The sequence below is a fragment of the Poromitra crassiceps genome (assembly GCF_964638095.1).
Source record: "Poromitra crassiceps genome assembly, chromosome: 18".
In the NCBI taxonomy this organism is placed as follows: Eukaryota; Metazoa; Chordata; class Actinopteri; order Beryciformes; family Melamphaidae; genus Poromitra; species Poromitra crassiceps.
Window position 1 is genome coordinate 20,546,677 of NC_139636.1, and position 16,692 is coordinate 20,563,368.

At 42.1% G+C, this 16,692-nt stretch overlaps 1 protein-coding gene across 1 annotated transcript; it reads left to right on the plus strand.

Annotated features, from left to right (window-relative positions):
* Window positions 1-1,259: 1,259 nt before the first annotated feature.
* On the plus strand, window positions 1,260-12,986 carry ccdc77 (coiled-coil domain containing 77; the record flags this gene model as incomplete). The annotated part of the gene is made up of 11 exons (XM_083654756.1): window positions 1,260-1,294; window positions 2,179-2,365; window positions 2,971-3,113; window positions 3,542-3,638; window positions 4,297-4,384; window positions 4,783-4,871; window positions 6,863-7,011; window positions 10,383-10,641; window positions 11,130-11,255; window positions 11,423-11,575; window positions 12,796-12,986. 11 exons carry the CDS (start codon window positions 1,260-1,262, stop codon window positions 12,940-12,942), a joined length of 1,473 nt encoding a protein of 490 aa, XP_083510882.1. The 3' UTR covers window positions 12,943-12,986.
* Between the last annotated feature and the right edge of the window lie 3,706 nt (window positions 12,987-16,692).

Genomic DNA, 16,692 nt, shown 5'->3' on the forward strand with positions numbered 1-16,692 from the left:
ATGCAGCCCCTCGTCAGCCTCTGTCTGAAACGCTCCGCTTGTTAGCTCCTGTCTGTTTCAAGCATTCAAGACAGTCCACGGGAGTACATTTGACCACAATACCTTACTAACGTCGCTAGGTGGCGATAAACAGACAGTTTCCTACCACATCCATGTTTCCTACGAAGAAGAAAACACCGCCGTAGACTTCCGGGTTCCGGCTTCAAAGGCTTGACAACGACCCCAAAATAATAGAAAAAATACTTACACACACGAAGCTTGGAGTGTATCAAATTGTGAAAGGTAAGAAAATACATCTGTATATTTCATATTAGAGAGAAAGCACAACAACTTCGATATCTCGTGCTTTTCTGTGGTTGCTTGTGTAACGTTTGGGGCAGACGTTACTGTATTTTCCCTTTCCTAAGAGGACGAACATCTCACTCTACTTATACTAACGTCAGTACAATATTGCACTGTTGGCAAGCTAGCCAACCACACTGAGCTAACTGAATAGACCTGTGCTCAAAACGTTCAAAAAGTTACTGAAATGTACAAGTAGTAACATAGTTCCATGCTGTTTTCAAACGTCCCGCGTTCCCTGGCGCCCAATCATAGCAACAACGACGCGAAGCCATGTCCATAAAGCAAATTAAAGGGACATCCAAGAAACCCTGCTGACCACCTGTTGCCCCATTAAAAAATAAATAATGTCACCCCATTTACAAAGCATTGTCTGGACTCTGGAGATTGACTTCTGGGACTGAGGAGTATGTGAAATGTATAATTGCTGCAACAAAAAGCCTCTACTCTGTTGCATTCTGTAATGTGCTTGCACTTATTCCCAAATAATCTTCTTCCAAAAGTAACAATATCCGCTAGTTTATATTTGCAGGGTCTGGACGACAGACGGTGGCTCAGTGGTTACCACTGTTGCCTCAGAGCAAGAAGATCCCGGGTTCGAAACCCCAGTCCATCCTAGGTCCTTTCTGTGTGCTGTTTGCATGATCTCCCCGTGTCCGTCTGGGTTTCTCTCCCACCATCAAAGACATGTATGTTAGGGTTAATACTCTGTCAGTGCCTCTGACCAAGGCACTGGCAATCAACAATCGAACTGGAGTTGATCCACAGGCGCTGCACTGTGGCTGCCCACTGCTCCTAGTTCTAGGAAGGTTCCTAGTAGAGGATGGGTCAAATGCAGAGGATGAATTCCCGGCATGGGGACAATACAAGATACATTAACTTATCTTTTCACTCTTGTTTTCAGCATTATTACAGGGATGGAGTCTCCAACAAGAGATGCATTGCCACATAGGTAAGTCCATTCAATAAACACACAGAACATACAGTTTTGTCTGCTATCAGTGAGAGTAACTGCTCCAAGTGATGTTGCTTTGGCACTGCTGCCCTAGAGAAAACCATATGTGAGAAGCTCTAATGCTTTCTAACTGTAATCTCGCTGAATGATAATCAGAATTACTTTGTCGGTCACACATACACATTACACGCATACATACATTGTGTGTGTGTGTGTGTGTGTGTGTGTGCGTGTGTGTATGTGCGTGCAGGGGGGGGGGTGAGTGACATGCATCTAATTAGCTGATCACTGTATGCTGTTACCTTTTCTTTCTTTTTATTTTATCTGATGTGATTTATTGTACACTATTGTGTGTTTTTCTTTTTAAAGTCTGTGTCTCATAACTCCTAGTGAGTGGTCCACAATACTTGTTCTATGTACCAAATTGTTTTTATGCTGTTGTTGTATTGAGGAGTGACACATAAATAAACTTTTCTACTCTACATATACATACATACATACACACACACACATACATACACACACACACACACACACACACACACGCAAACAGAAATTGGAGGTCTTGTAGTTCAGTGAGTAAAGCATAACACAGCAGGATTAGGTTGTGTTCAGTACGCAAGTTTGCCTGGGTCCAGACCTTCAAATCCACCCACTCCACTGAGTTGAGTTTGATGGAAATGGAGTGTAATGCAAGTTGAGTCAATTCAGTCTGATATCAGGCTACTATACCCAAGTGCTAAATGTGTGTCTGCACATATGGTACTGTATGGTGCTTTAGATAAACAAATTCTCCAAATTGCATATATATTATGTAATTGATATCATTCAACACTGAAAGATTGCATGCCATTAAAAGTCATACCTTTTTATTTCTTTAGATCCAAAAGTCATACCCCAGGGCAGGAACCTGACTCGCCGCTTCCCCCCATCCAAGAGCGTCTGGCATACCTGCGCCCCTCCAGGGAGCTGCTGGAGTTCTACAGGCAGAAGATTGCCCAGTTTGATGGCGAACATGAGGAGCTGCTGCAGATGCTGGAGAAGTACAGAGGCATCACAGAGGACCAGGTACAACCATAGATCATACAAATATGAACATAGCCACCATGACATCACCCATTGGTTTGTGGACTCCCGTTTTGAAGCCTCGGCTTTGTCATTTTGACTGAGCCGCAGCACCGCCTGCTATTGTCCCGTGATCGGCGAGCTTCATGATGACTGGACAGGTGACCTGTCAATCACGCCCCAAAATATAGTCTGCTTTATCATATCTATTTTACTCAAAATGGCTCCATAATTTACAAAATGAACATGCTGTATAGAGTACCGCAGGGATGACGTATTTTTGTAGGCTTAGCCAGAAATCGCTGCCATGTTGGTTCGTCGGGGGGAAAAGTCTATGGGGTTTTAGAATGGGGATTTCACTTAAATGCATCAAATAAGGTCTGTGGTTAACAAAAGTTTTTGGGAGCGCGAATTTGGGTTCAGCAGGATAATCTTCACGAACGTTAATCACTTTTATGCCTTTTGAAATGTTTTCTAAAAATCACCAACCCCATGTGTGTGTGTGTGAGAGAGAGAGAAAGAGAAGGAGACAGGGGGAGTGGCAGGTAGCCTGTGTGAGTATGTTTGCCTGTTAATTGTCCTTCTGTCTACCTCTCTTATCCTCCCAGCATAAGCTGCAATGGGAGGTACGGCAGCGAGAAGGAGAGATCGCTCAGCTGCAAAGCGCTCTGAGTGACATGCAGGTCTACCTGTTCCAAGAGAGAGAGCAGTCGCTGCGACTGTATGCGGAAAATGACAGACTAAAGATCAGGTGGGTGCAAGGTAGACGAAACTGTAAGAACCGTACTAGGATGAAATATTTGATGTTATTGAGACATCATTGCTTTGTCATTTGAGTGGGATAATGGCGCATACAGTGTTTATAACTGAAGAGTGAAACACTTGGTGTAATTTCATAATCGAAACATTATTGATTTCCTCTGATCAAGTTTGTAGGTGTGACTTGCACCCTAGGTCTATTAGTTACCAATATTACAATTAGTAGCCGCATATCTAGTCTTCAGCTTTACTCCACCATGGTATCACTGCCTATACACTATATTGTATTGGTTGGCATGTTTTTTTTTACCTATAGTATCCCCCCCCCCCCCAATTATTGGTGTCTGGTCTGAAAAGAGCTTTAGAGCGTGCCAGTAATGCTGCTTTCCTTTCCTCTCCTTATGTCTTCACTGTGTACAGAGAGCTGGAGGACAGGAAGAAGATCCAGCACCTCCTCGCCCTGGTGGGTACGGATGCTGGAGAGATCACCTACTTCCACAGAGAACCTCCACACAAGGTAGGTACCGGTACACATTTTGTAATTATAGCTTTTTTTTCTTTAAATAATGTGCAGTAAAAGTAAATACATTACCATCATATTACTGAGCATATTTTGGAGACCGCTGTGTCACTGGAGACGTGCCTGACATTCAATCATACTAATAATCAGAACATTGAGGATGTCTCTCCAGGTGTAACCTCTTTGTGTAGTATAAACAAAAATCAATGTGACATGCACACTGTGATGGCTTGTGATTACTAATAAAAAAATAACATGTACAGGTTTTTGAAACATTTTCTGAAAATCCTGTTAATTTTTTTTATTTACGCTTCAAAAGTCGTTTGTGAAGATTATCCTGCTAAACACAAATTTCCACTCCCATAAATTGTGTTAAGCACAGACCTTATTTCATGCATTTAACCAAAATCCCCATTCTAAAATCCCATAGCCTTTTCCCCTTACCAACCAGCATGGCGGCGACTTGCTACTTCTGACTCATTCCTGTGGTATAGCCTCATTTCAACGTGAATTAAATTAGGATTTTTGCTGCTGATCTGCACTTAAGTCTTAATTTAAGTCCATTTTGAATACAGGCTGCAACACTACAAAAGGCAGAAAAGGCCAAGTGGTTTTGAATATGTTCTGAAGACTATTTCTGATCATTATATTTCAGGTCACTATCCCACAGAAGAACCTTGAGTCCAGCTTGCATGAACATCTCAATCTCAGGCCAACACACTTAAGACCTGGGCCCAGAAAAGGTTTGGTGAAATGTCTTAGCAGATGTTACATTTTATTATTACATCATCACTTCCAAAGTGTTGATTAATTTGAGAAAGATGTGTATAATTACTGGTCTTTTGTTATGTACAACTGTAATAAGAGACCATTAGTGAACATTATGGATCTCTATACGTCTGCAAAGACTGTATTGCCATTGTGTTTAAAGAAGCATAATTAACAGTAAAGATCCAGTAAAGATTTTCATTTAAGTTAAACCCCAGCACACACTGCAAGGTTTCCAATGAGACCTTGTGAGTAGGACTACAGTTAGCTCTTTTCAGAACTCAGATTAGTGAAAAGTTGAATACTCACTCCAGAGAGAGTCATACTTCCCTTACTCTAGTCTAACCCTTTCATACTGTATCTGTCTGAGCAGAGAGTAGCAGGAGAAGAACATCCGCAGAAGGGGTAAATGGAGAGAGTGTGGAGCAATACAAGGAGGACAACCAGACTTTGTTACTACAGGTAGGATCCAATGTCTGAATGTATAGTAGGATGTAGGTTCTGTCACCTCTCGCAAAAACATGCAAGCACACAGGGATAGCGGAACGCATCTGAACTTGGGGGGGCCGGGGGGCGTGTCGGGGGGGGCGTGTCCCCCCGTCGGGGGGGCGTGCCCCCCCCCCCCACACACGTCTGTGAACCACCATCATTGATTATTATTATTATCATCATATAAAGATTTTGGTTGTTTGAAGCCAGATTCATATAGGAATATCTCATTTTAAATTAACATTAGGATTAGACGGTTGTGATGTCAGTATTCAGTCTTAACAATCATATATTTGCTCCTTTTCTCACTCACTCCTATGTCACCACCTGCTCTCACTGCAGGGTTTGAGATTCAACTTTTTTTTTATCACCAGCCAATATGGCTGCTAGATTTTAAAGTTACGAGCCAATTAATTTCAACTAGCCAAAATGTTTTTCTTGAAATAAACCAGAATATGAGGGCGACTGGGTTTTACAGCAGGGCTATTCAACTAAATTGTTCAGGGGGCCACATTGTCAGAAACCTAAGGGACCGGGGGCCGGACCGTTCCCCGAGCCAGTACACTTGACACAATGCGCCACCATATTTTTGCAGCCGCGCTGGAACTATTATTAAGTAGGGGGTGCTGTAAGGAATGGAATCTCGGCAGCGCCGAAGAAAATTTTATGTTTTTTGGACTTTTATCCATATTTAGAAGAATATTTAATTTTAAATTAACATTAGGATTATACTGTTGTGATGTCATTATTCAGTATCTTCTCCTTTTCTATTATTAGTATTAGTATTAATATTAAATACTGAGTATCTCATGGAAAAACTATTAATATTGCATCTTTTGTGTTTAGCTCCGTCTCACACCAGAACCAAATTACAGAGGGGGCCTGCCCCTAGCTTGGGGGGGCCAAGGGGGGTCCGGGGGGATTCTCCCCCGGAAGAAGATTTTGTACATTTTAAAGTAAAATTCGTCAAACTGGTGCATTTGAGAGCAAAAGGAAGAGGCTAAATCTATGAGGAACTACACACATCTCTAATGTGTTGTGACTTTACAAATAGGCCTAAACAATTAATATTAAATGTATTTACACATTGTGCACAAATTGCATTCATTGTGACAAATTTACAATAGTTAATTAATATCCAGCCAGAATCATTGCAAATGGAGGTTCAAAGTAACAGTTAGCAATAGCATTCAGTTAATCAATGCCTAATGACAGCCAGATTCCGTTTTAAACTTTAAAACAGAAAAACGGAAAAACGTTTTTAGCACACACACACAAAAAAAAAAAAAATTGAATGGGGGGGCCAGTTTAGGGAATGGGGGGGCCCGGCCCGGTCAGGCCCCCCTCCAACGCCGGGCCTGTCTCACAGCATTGTAACATTGTAGTGCAGCAAGAAAGGAAAACTACTGTAAACATTTGAACCACATTTCTTGTTTAGAACCTATAGCTAGCAACATCGCCATCTCCTGAAAAACATTAATATTGCACCTTTCTTGTGGCTACATCACAGCATCTACTGAAAAACATTTATAGTGGATCTGACTTGTTTAGTTCACTTTAGATTCACATCACATCTGAAAAACAACCAGTCGAGTGTAATAAGTAAATGAGGTTTAATTGTAAAAAAAAAAAAAAAAAAAAAAAATCTAAAAAAAAAAAAAAAAAAACAATTTTTTTTTTTTTTTTTGGGGGGGAAATGAAAAGTACCCGGGCCGCGGCCCGGGTGGCCCGGGCGGTTCCGCGATCCCTGCAAGCACATACACATAGTTGCATTACACATCACAATTGCAATAGTATCTCATACATGCTCTGCAATGTATCGTTATGAATTTTTACTGTTGCTGGACTGAAACCTGTTGTATTTTTACATGTGCAGATTTGTTTTCTTTCTCCCAAGTCAGCATTCATAAGGTTTTGGAGTTGCCATGTATTTATTGCTGTTATTTTGTGGCTCACTCTGCCAGGTGGAGGCGCTGCAGGCTCAGATGGAGGAACAAACCCGTCTGGCCAAAGAGCAGGTGGAGTCTCTGCTGGAGGAGCGAAGGATCCACACGGAGGAGGGACAGGTGCAGCACCAGAGAGACAACGACTGCATCACAGCTCTGAATGACAAGTGGGTCTTGTATTTCTAATGTCTCTGACAGATGCTACAATCAATTATATCCTGCATGTGGTGGTTTGTAAAAGAAAGCTTTGGATCTCTCCCTGAATACAGTGTTACTAAGTAACAGTAACTACCGTAGTCAGTCCTTCCAGGAAATAGTGATTTTGTGATCACAATGATTAATGGAAATTCAACCAATATTTGTGGGGGCTTGCAAATTTTCAAAATTCATGTGATTTCTCTGCAAAAAATGCAGCAAAACAGGTCCCTTGTTGTAATATAGCAATTTGACATTGGGTGGCGCTGAAGCGCTGTACTGTTCTAGTGTCTACTTATATTTCCTGTTGTGAACAAGATGAAGCTCTCTCAAATAAAACAAGATCCAAACAACAGGTTATGGGCCCAGGCAGGTCCCAGTTGCCAGGAGATTTGTGTAAGAGATAAACAGTGTTGTGGAAGACACAATGGAGGATAAACTGTTTATTGACAGGCTGGGCGGACCAGAGAATTGGGCAACCTGGAAGTTTCAGATGGAACACTTTCTGAAGGCAAGAGGACTATGGGGCATGCTAACAGAGACAGAGATGCTAGCCGCAGATGCTAATGCCCAGGCACAAGTGGAGTTTACAAAGCGGAGAGAGAAGGCATTCTCAATGCTAGTACTGAATGTGAGTACACCACAGCTGTATCTGATAACAAGTTGCCAGACCCCGAAAGAGGCATGGGACACTCTGAAAGGACATTTTGAGAGAGATACGCTGGCAAATAAACTGTTCCTGAAGAAGAAATATTTCAGATGTGAGATGAAAGAAGGAGAACATTTAAATGAACATTTAAAACGAATGAAGGAACTGACTGATCAACTAGCAGCAATAGGCTCTGTGATTGAAGAGGAAGATCAGATTGTAACACTCCTAGGTAGTTTGCCACCAAGCTATGCTACAATTGTCACTGCGCTTGAAACAAAGATTGACAGTCTGACACTGCGGTTTGTTCAGCAAGCATTGATAAATGAAGAGCAAAAGAGAGTGAATGTTCATGATAACTCCAGTGGTACTACGTCAGGTGGTGCATCAGCTATGTCATCACAATTCCGTGGAGACTACAAGGCAGTGGGAGCTGAAAGATCAAGTACATGGAGATGTTACAAGTGTGGGAAAGAGGGACATATAAAACGCGACTGTCCAACTTGGAAAAATAAAAAGAGAACCCACAAGGCCAAAAACATGGTGTGTGAAGATGCAGAAGATTCATCTGAAAGTGCCTTTGTCGCTAAAGAGGCAGCAAGCCTGGCTGAGAGGCCACAACAGTGGTTGATTGATTCTGGAGCATCAAAGCACATGACAGGTGATAAAGACATTCTTCAAGACTATCAGCAATTCTCAAAAGCACAGTGTGTGAAACTCGGTGACGGCAGGGTGGTGGATGCCCTAGGACTTGGCAATGTCAAAATGAGAATGACTTTCAGATTAAGCAATGAAAAAAATGTCACAATGTATGATGTACTGTATGTTCCAAAGCTATCCGGGAATTTATTCTCAGTGGGAGCAGCTGTCAGAAAAGGGAATACAGTGCAGTTCAGGAAGTCTCGCTGCTACATACGTGGGAAAGATGGAACTTTACAGGGAATGGGAACACAAAGAGCTGATGGGCTGTATCAACTAGACGTCGAGGGAAGCTCTTCTGTCTGTCACAGCGCATCAGTAGCAGCCAGCCTGTGGCACCAGCGCCTAGGACACACGACCAAGTTGAAGGAACTAAAAGATCTGGTGAACGGAGTGGATTTCTCTTCAGAAAAAGAGGTTCCTTTCTGTGAAGGATGTGTGGAAGGCAAGCTGTCTAGAAAGCCATACAAGCCGGTTGGAAAAATCCGTTCCAAACACAAGATGCAGCTGATCCATAGTGACGTCTGTGGTCCCATGCAGACTGAATCTATAGGTGGAGCTAAATATTTTGTGACTTTTATCGATGATTACTCTAGATGCTGCAAGGTGTATTTTCTGAAACAGAAGAGTGAAGTCCTAAGCAAATTCAAGGAATTTGAGAAAATATTTTCAAATGAGTGTGGGCAGAATGTCACAAGACTGAGAACAGACAATGGTGGTGAATACACGTCAAAGGAGTTTCAAGAATATTTGAAGGCTCAAGGCATTCACCATGAGTTGACAGTACCTCACTCACCACAGCAAAATGGTGTTGCAGAAAGGAAAAATAGGACACTAATTGAAGCAGCTAGAAGCATGATGTCACATGCCAAATTGCCAAAGATGTACTGGGCAGAAGCTGTAGCAACCGCAGCTTACATACAGAACAGGCTGCCCACATCTGTCCTGAAGGAAGAGACACCCTATGAGAGATGGTGTGGGAAAAAAACCGGACATGAGACACATGAGTGTTTGGCTGTGTTGCTTATGCACATATTCCAGACATAGAGAGAAGAAAACTGGACAAGAAGGCAGTAAAGCTTCGTTTTGTGGGATATGCAAACAATGCTAAAGGCTATCGCCTGTTTGATGAAGAGAAAAAGAAGATTCTAATTCGTCGTGATGTCATCTTTAATGAATCAGACTTTGACTGGAAACAGGAAGTGACCTACTCAAAGAATGAGGTAACCATGGAGACAGATGAGAGTGGAACACAAGATGATGAGGTGGTCACTGTCGAAGAAGCAGCTAGAAAAGGAGAAGCGGGAGAAGCTGCTAGAAGAAGCGGCAGAATCAGAAGGGCTCCAACAAGATATGGATATGATGAATATGCTGATATAGTGACTGTTGATCATCATGCCAATGTGTGTAGTGTAACAGAGCCAAGTACACTGAAAGAAGCAATGTTAAGTCCTAATGCAAAGGAATGGCAAGAAGCGGCTGACTTGGAATATGAGTCGCTGCTGGAAAATGAGACGTGGGACTTAGTGGATTTACCAAAGGACAGAAAAGCCATAGGATCAAAATGGGTGTTCAAAGTCAAACATCATAGTGATGGACGAGTGGAGAGATACAAGGGCAGACTCGTTGCCAAGGGCTACTCACAGTAATATAGCAATTTGACATTGGGTGGCGCTGAAGCGCTGTACTGTTCTAGTGTCTACTTATATTTCCTGTTGTGAACAAGATGAAGCTCTCTCAAATAAAACAAGATCCAAACAACATCCCTCAACATGGATTTTTTTTGCCTGTTCCCACAATTTTACCAGACCAAAAAAAACACATAAAACGTCGCAAAATTACATTGCAATTTTTGAGAAAAGCCACTGCAAAATCAAGCATTTTTGATCGCAACAATCACAAAAAAACTCCTGGAGGGACTGATTGGTCAATCTGGATAATAATAAATATGTCTCTCATTGACATCAGATGCTCTCTCTCTCTCTTCCACCTCAGACTCCAGCGTACCCAGAACCTGCTGTATGAGAGCACCAGGGATTTCTTGCAGCTAAAGTTTGACACCCGGGCACACGAGAAGAGCTGGATGGTGGAAAAGGACCGACTGCTAAGGGAGCTAGACTCCTGTCACGACCGTCTGAGGAGGGCCAGGTCTGGGTGCGATGAGCCAGGGCGAGGGTGGCAGCCCAGCAGCACCGCCCTGCTCCTCGACCGGCCTCAACCAGACACACAGCAGCCACACAAAGAGGAGCTCAAGGTACGCTATGATTTCTTTGTCTTTTCACCTATCAAAGAATAGCCTAGCTGTTCTTCCATTCAGGTTTTTGTGCAAAGCCTAAGCCAACTTTTGAAAAGTTGACAATCTTAAAATTTAAATCAGGTGCGTCAGGTCGTTTGTTGGGCCGGTCGAGCGCCCGTTTGCATCGCAGCAGACCAGACAAGCTGCCAGCTGTGCAGGACACGGGGTCCAGATGATCAGTCATGTGAATTACATATTCGATATGTCAGAACTTACTCGAAAAAGGTGTTTGCATCTCCCATTTTGCACATAAACTTTTTTTCAAAAAAAGCAAAAACGAGCTAGTGACCATTTTGTCTTTTTTGCTAAATTGAAGTTTTTTCGACTTTTGCCGTTTCCATAAATGCGATACTTCAAAATGCGCATCAGATTACGTTGATGCAAACATGAATACTGTGTTTATGATGTCTGTTTTTCTGTTGACCTTATTCCATCCATTTCATCAGGTGATGCAGGAGGATCTGAAGCAAGCCCACCGTCTGGCAGAGATGTACAGGGAGCAGTGTATCACCCTGGAGACAGAGTTGTCCCAAATCAGAGAGAAGGGGGACGTGGGCAGGGAGATATTCAAGGTACACCGCTAGGATTGATGCTTATTCAAATCTCTTGAGTGTTAAACAACAGACATGATTCAAGTTCATATTTGGTGGTGGTTTTGCTGCACACAATGTAAAGTACTTGGAAGGTGGCAACAATTATCTTCCACTTACAAATACCAACTAATTATTTATGTGTGCAGGAGCGTTCGGACAAGATGGCCAAGCGTCTTCAGCTGATGACTCAGCGTTACGAGGCGCTGGAGAAGAGGAGGGCCATGGAGGTGGAGGGCTTCAAGACGGACCTGAAGCTGCTCCGACAGAAACTCAAAGATGTGGAGAAACAGCTACTTAAGGTAAAAAGGGATGAGACTTTCCCAGTCCAGACAACAATCTGCTTTGTCGTTGCCAAGTGATCCTTAATTTGAAAAAAGTTAAAACTTTTGATTTAGTCTGTATTAGACAGGGATGCAAACTAGTCACCTGTAGGCAGTGTTGGGAGGGTTACTTTTAAAATGTATTCCACTACTACAGAATACTGAATACATGCCCAAAAATGTAATTTGTAAGTTATTTCATTTTAATACTCAAGTTAATTAAGTATTGTAACCTACGGTATTCCGAATACTTTGGATTCCTTTTGGAATACTTCAAAAATAGTCTTGCTGAGCCCATTTGTCTGGGTCACTCTTAATGTAGTTAACATTTGCTTAGTTACAAATGACCTTGTTACTGTCTTCAGAGGAAAGGTTATGCAAGTAGTATGTAAACACAAATGTGGCATGCTTTCTCCTGCAACTGATACTGTTTAAAGACACATCTAATTCAGAACAAAGTCTTCAGTTTTGCTGTACCCCTTCTTTAATTTCCACAGCATCAGTTAACCACAGCAAACAGAATCAAGTTCATGTAAAAAAAAATGTTTTAGAGTGAAACACATTAGACACAAACATTAAAATATAGCAACGTGGATTTACCCTTCACTATCTGAAGATAAAGATAGCAAAATATTAAGACTTGTCTTTTTAAACTATGCCCCCAGTCCCAGACATAGGGATTTTTTTATAGGTTTAAAGCATTACATGTATATAATAAAAAAAATAAGCACTTGTCAAATTAAGTCTGAATAGTTTAAGTGTCTCAGGGCCACCACATTGTGACTGTTAACTCTCTTACAACTTGCGTACTTGAATCTTAGAGCAAATAAAACAAAACAAATAAAAGTATTCCTTTCAAGTATTCTATTTTTTTAAGTAACTGTATTCAGAATACCACTGATTTAAACTGTAGCTGACTGTAGTGGAATACAGTTACTCATTTTGTAATTTAAATACTGTATTCCGTTACTCCCCAACCCTGCCTTTAGGTGACAGTCACCTTATACTGTATTCCGTTACTCCCCAACCCTGCCTTTAGGTGACAGTCACCTTTCGGATCTGAAAATAGGCCATTTAAGATTTGAGTGGTCACCTTTTTCACTCTCCATTAGTTTGCATCCCCGATTAGAGAATATATAGTTTAAACTGTTTTACCATATGTATTCACTGAGATATACTGTACATATATTGTGCTCCAGGTGACCCTGAGTGTTGGGCCAAACCAGGACCTTGCTATTCTGCATGAAGTTCACCAGACCAACACCAGGACAAAGAAGGTCCAGGGTGAGCTGATGGCCCTGAAGGCCAAGATCTATGGACTAGAAAATGAGCTGCGATTTTGCTGATGCTGTCCGGGCTGCTCTGTCATGCCTGCCTTAAGTTATTTGAATGTGACAAGGACATTTTAATGGTCATACAATTCTCATAGGATAATATGTTGCCTATACTAAGGCCTAATATGATGTTGCCACCTCATCACTAAGTTAAAATGATTGTCTTTCTGCCCCCCCCCCCCCCCCCCCCCCCCCCCCCCCCAAAGAAAACCCACTGGGACAATTATTGATTTCACTTTATTTTATTGTAGGTGTAATATCCATGATGTTATTGAGCCTTATGTGGGGAAAGGTTATGAACTTAGCAAAGCTCATATGCTAATACAGTTTGTTTGTGGAATTTAAATAACTCCATAAGTAATGTTTGACAGATAATTGCGAGGTAATATCTCTACGGATGTTTCAGATGTTTTACATGAATAAAGTTTTTTTTTTTAACCACAAGTTTGTTTATTTATACAGTTCTTTATCACATGGATGTCTCAAAGGGCTTTACAGGTAGAGCCTAGTAGCTAGATCTAACTCAACCATAGAACAGAATTATATACATACACACACATACAGGTAGGTAGACAGATAAATAGTAAGAAAGTATACAAACACACAAACTGAGCAACTGAGAGGGGTTTCCTGTGTGGTAACATCATGTGACTGTTCAGGTTTACATTTTGACTACAGCTTTTACCACAGACGGCAATTAAATGGTTACTCTTCTGCGTGGACTCATAAATTAAATTGTCCTGTATCAGAGTCCTGTATGGGGTCGGGGACCGGAGTTTAACAAGCAAAAACCTTGTGTAACGGGTAAAAATATACTTCTATAAATTCACGGGTACGGGCACAGGTAAAAATGAACTGGGTGAGGACAAACATAGGAGCCATGTATGTTTTTGTGTTGCTCTCAGACTGAATTTGCAGTCAACTCATCCACCACCGTTAATCTGGTGCATGAGGGACTTTCGTCGATGGCCGATGTTCCTCAGGGAATACTAAAGCCTAAGTAAGTGTCACCAGAACAGCGATCATAAAGGCAGCATGGATTATATCAGACATGTATTGGAAATATCTGGCAAGTCTTGGCTTGTTGCACATTATATTGTCTGATAGAAGTGCTAACCAGCTGGTTACTGACCTAATGTTAGCAGCTGCAAAGTGCTGCAGGTGATGAGGCTGAGCCAGAAAGACTGCTATTCGCCTCCCGTGTGAAACGGTGGCAGTTTGGTTAGGTTCAAAGTGAGTAACTGTTTAATCATGGGTCCGGGGTCGGGGCGCAGATCTTATATTAACGGGTCTGGGCAGGGACGGATTTGATTTTGAGATCATCACGTGTAACAGGCCGGGCTGGACGGGTATCACCAAAACTGTATGGACTCCCATGTCTTTTCAAATTTTCTTTAAGACCATAACTTTTACTACAGACTAATAGTCCATGGGCCAAGGCTCAAATTTTGACATATCGGTACCACCTGAGGTGACCGCACGATTTTGTTATTTTTGTCTTCCTACATGTCTCTAGTTTATATTTTGGTATGATAACCCTTCCGATTTGGTAGCTTAAGGATAGTTATCACTCTGTAAACAAACCTACCCCCAAAAACTGACAAAACCCTGATTTCATCATATCTCCTGAACCACACATGATAACGCAGAAAATGTGATGTCTACCCCTATGTTTTCATGGTCAGGGATTAAAATGACACCCTATACAACATCATAAACTGTTCACATGAATAGTTAATGGTGAATTAAGTGGTGTTTTGGTGAATTCAGTGGTGTTTTGAGAAGGATACAATGCAATTAGTCCATGGGCCAATGGTGAAATCGGTACCACCTAAGGGGACCGCGCAATTTTTGTATTTTTGTCTTCCTACATGTCTCTAGTTTATATTTTGGTATGATAACCGTGCCAATCTGGTAGCTTATTGATAGTTATCACTCTGTAAAAAACCTTCTCCCATATAAATGACAAACCCCTGATTTATGTGTATTAGTCCAGATGATATGTGAAAATCATGTTCACTTTTTCATAAAAGCATGAAACTTGGTACACATATAGTTTGGGGCCCCGTAAATCTTCAGAAATTAAGCCATCACAAAAATGCCTCGCGGTGGCCATTTTAATTCCGCCATAAGTGAATTATGTAGTTTGCATCATATCTCCTGAACCACACATGATAACACAGAAAAGGTGATGTCTATCCCTATGTTTTCATGGTCAAGGATTACAATGATACCATATAGAACATCATAAACTGTTAAAGTAACTAAGCAATGGTGAATTTAATGACGTGAGAAGGAAATCACAGTTTCTGATAACTGATGCTATAACCTCAATTCCATGACCATTCTGGCTAAGATTTTTTGATGAGTAATTTGACTTCTATGGGCCTTTTTGTTAAAATAGCCCCCAGGCCCCTCCCAAACATCCTCCGACTTTCTGCCAGATGGCCAAATCCAAGATGGCCACTGGTACAATCTTGAAAAATTTACTTTTGAACCAGAGCACCTAGAATAATGTATGAAGACACTTTTCGGTGTAAGTCAACCACAAAGAATCTGATTCTGACATAACATTCTGTCATAATGTTGACCCACAATTCCAAGATGGCTGCCATCCAGTAGCGTGAAAACTTAACTTTTGAATGGCAACATATACGTATGTGGTGTTTGGGGTTTACCATTTTTAGAGTAAGGACGGAGATTAACAATGGTGAATTATAGCTATTTTAATTGCAAATCCATGCCGACCAAACATGGTTTAGTAATGACAATTATTGTGTTTTGAGGGTAATTTCATAATTATGTTAGTCTCGCTGGCCACGGCCAGCCTCCCCTCCCTACCGGGAGAGGAGTCTGGCGCCACGGAAACAGGCAACTGGGATAAGCCCTCCCCTGCTCTACAGCTGCTCCCCATTGGAGTGACTGTTTCAGTGGGTGCCGGATGTCTGCTCCCGGCTTATTACAAACTCTGTCATTGGCTCCGACCACGTCAATCAGAGCAGCTTCCGCTCCCTCCTCCCTGTGTGTCGCTGTAAATAGTGCCCTGCCGCCTCAGTGAAAACAACAACGCTAACTAGCTAGCAAGCTAACGGCAGAAACCTACACGCTAGCTCGTTGCTACACGCTGAAAAGGGCAAGTTGGATTGTTGGAAACTATTTTCCAAGGGCACTGCCGCTAAGCGCCGCCCATCGCAATCCCACTATGGAGACCTGCGTGGGAGGGGAGGCTGGCCAGCGAGACTATGGGAAAGGTGAAGGTGAATAGCCTATGTCCATTGTCCAACAAGTTTTCTCAATTAATTTCCCTCTTTGCGATGTGATAAAAGTTTCTCAGTGAGTTATAGTTGATTGCATTGCCTCACTGAATTATCTGCTAATATCCAATTTTAGCAGCAGAATTTGATGTCCTGGCGTGGGCACGTCCGTGTGTAATGACATATCCAAAAGGAATTTTACTCTGCGCTGCGCTGTACAGCATAGAGATTATGGTGCGCTCAAGCGCAGCAGAGTATTTAGCGCGTAAGAGGTGCTTTTTTTTAGCGTGTAAGAGGTGCTGCCCCGTATTCTGAGCAGAAACGGCTTATTGTGGCACGCCTATGTCCAGTAAAATTATAACAGGCATGCGCTTGTGCACGCCCCCAATTTGCATTGCGCGCGGCGTACCGCTTTTGCGAAGATAGGGCCCCCGGGACTTGCAAGAATCTGGTCAACTTCTCCTCTCCTGCAGCATGGGCTGATTTTAAGTCTGCAATGAGTGGATGC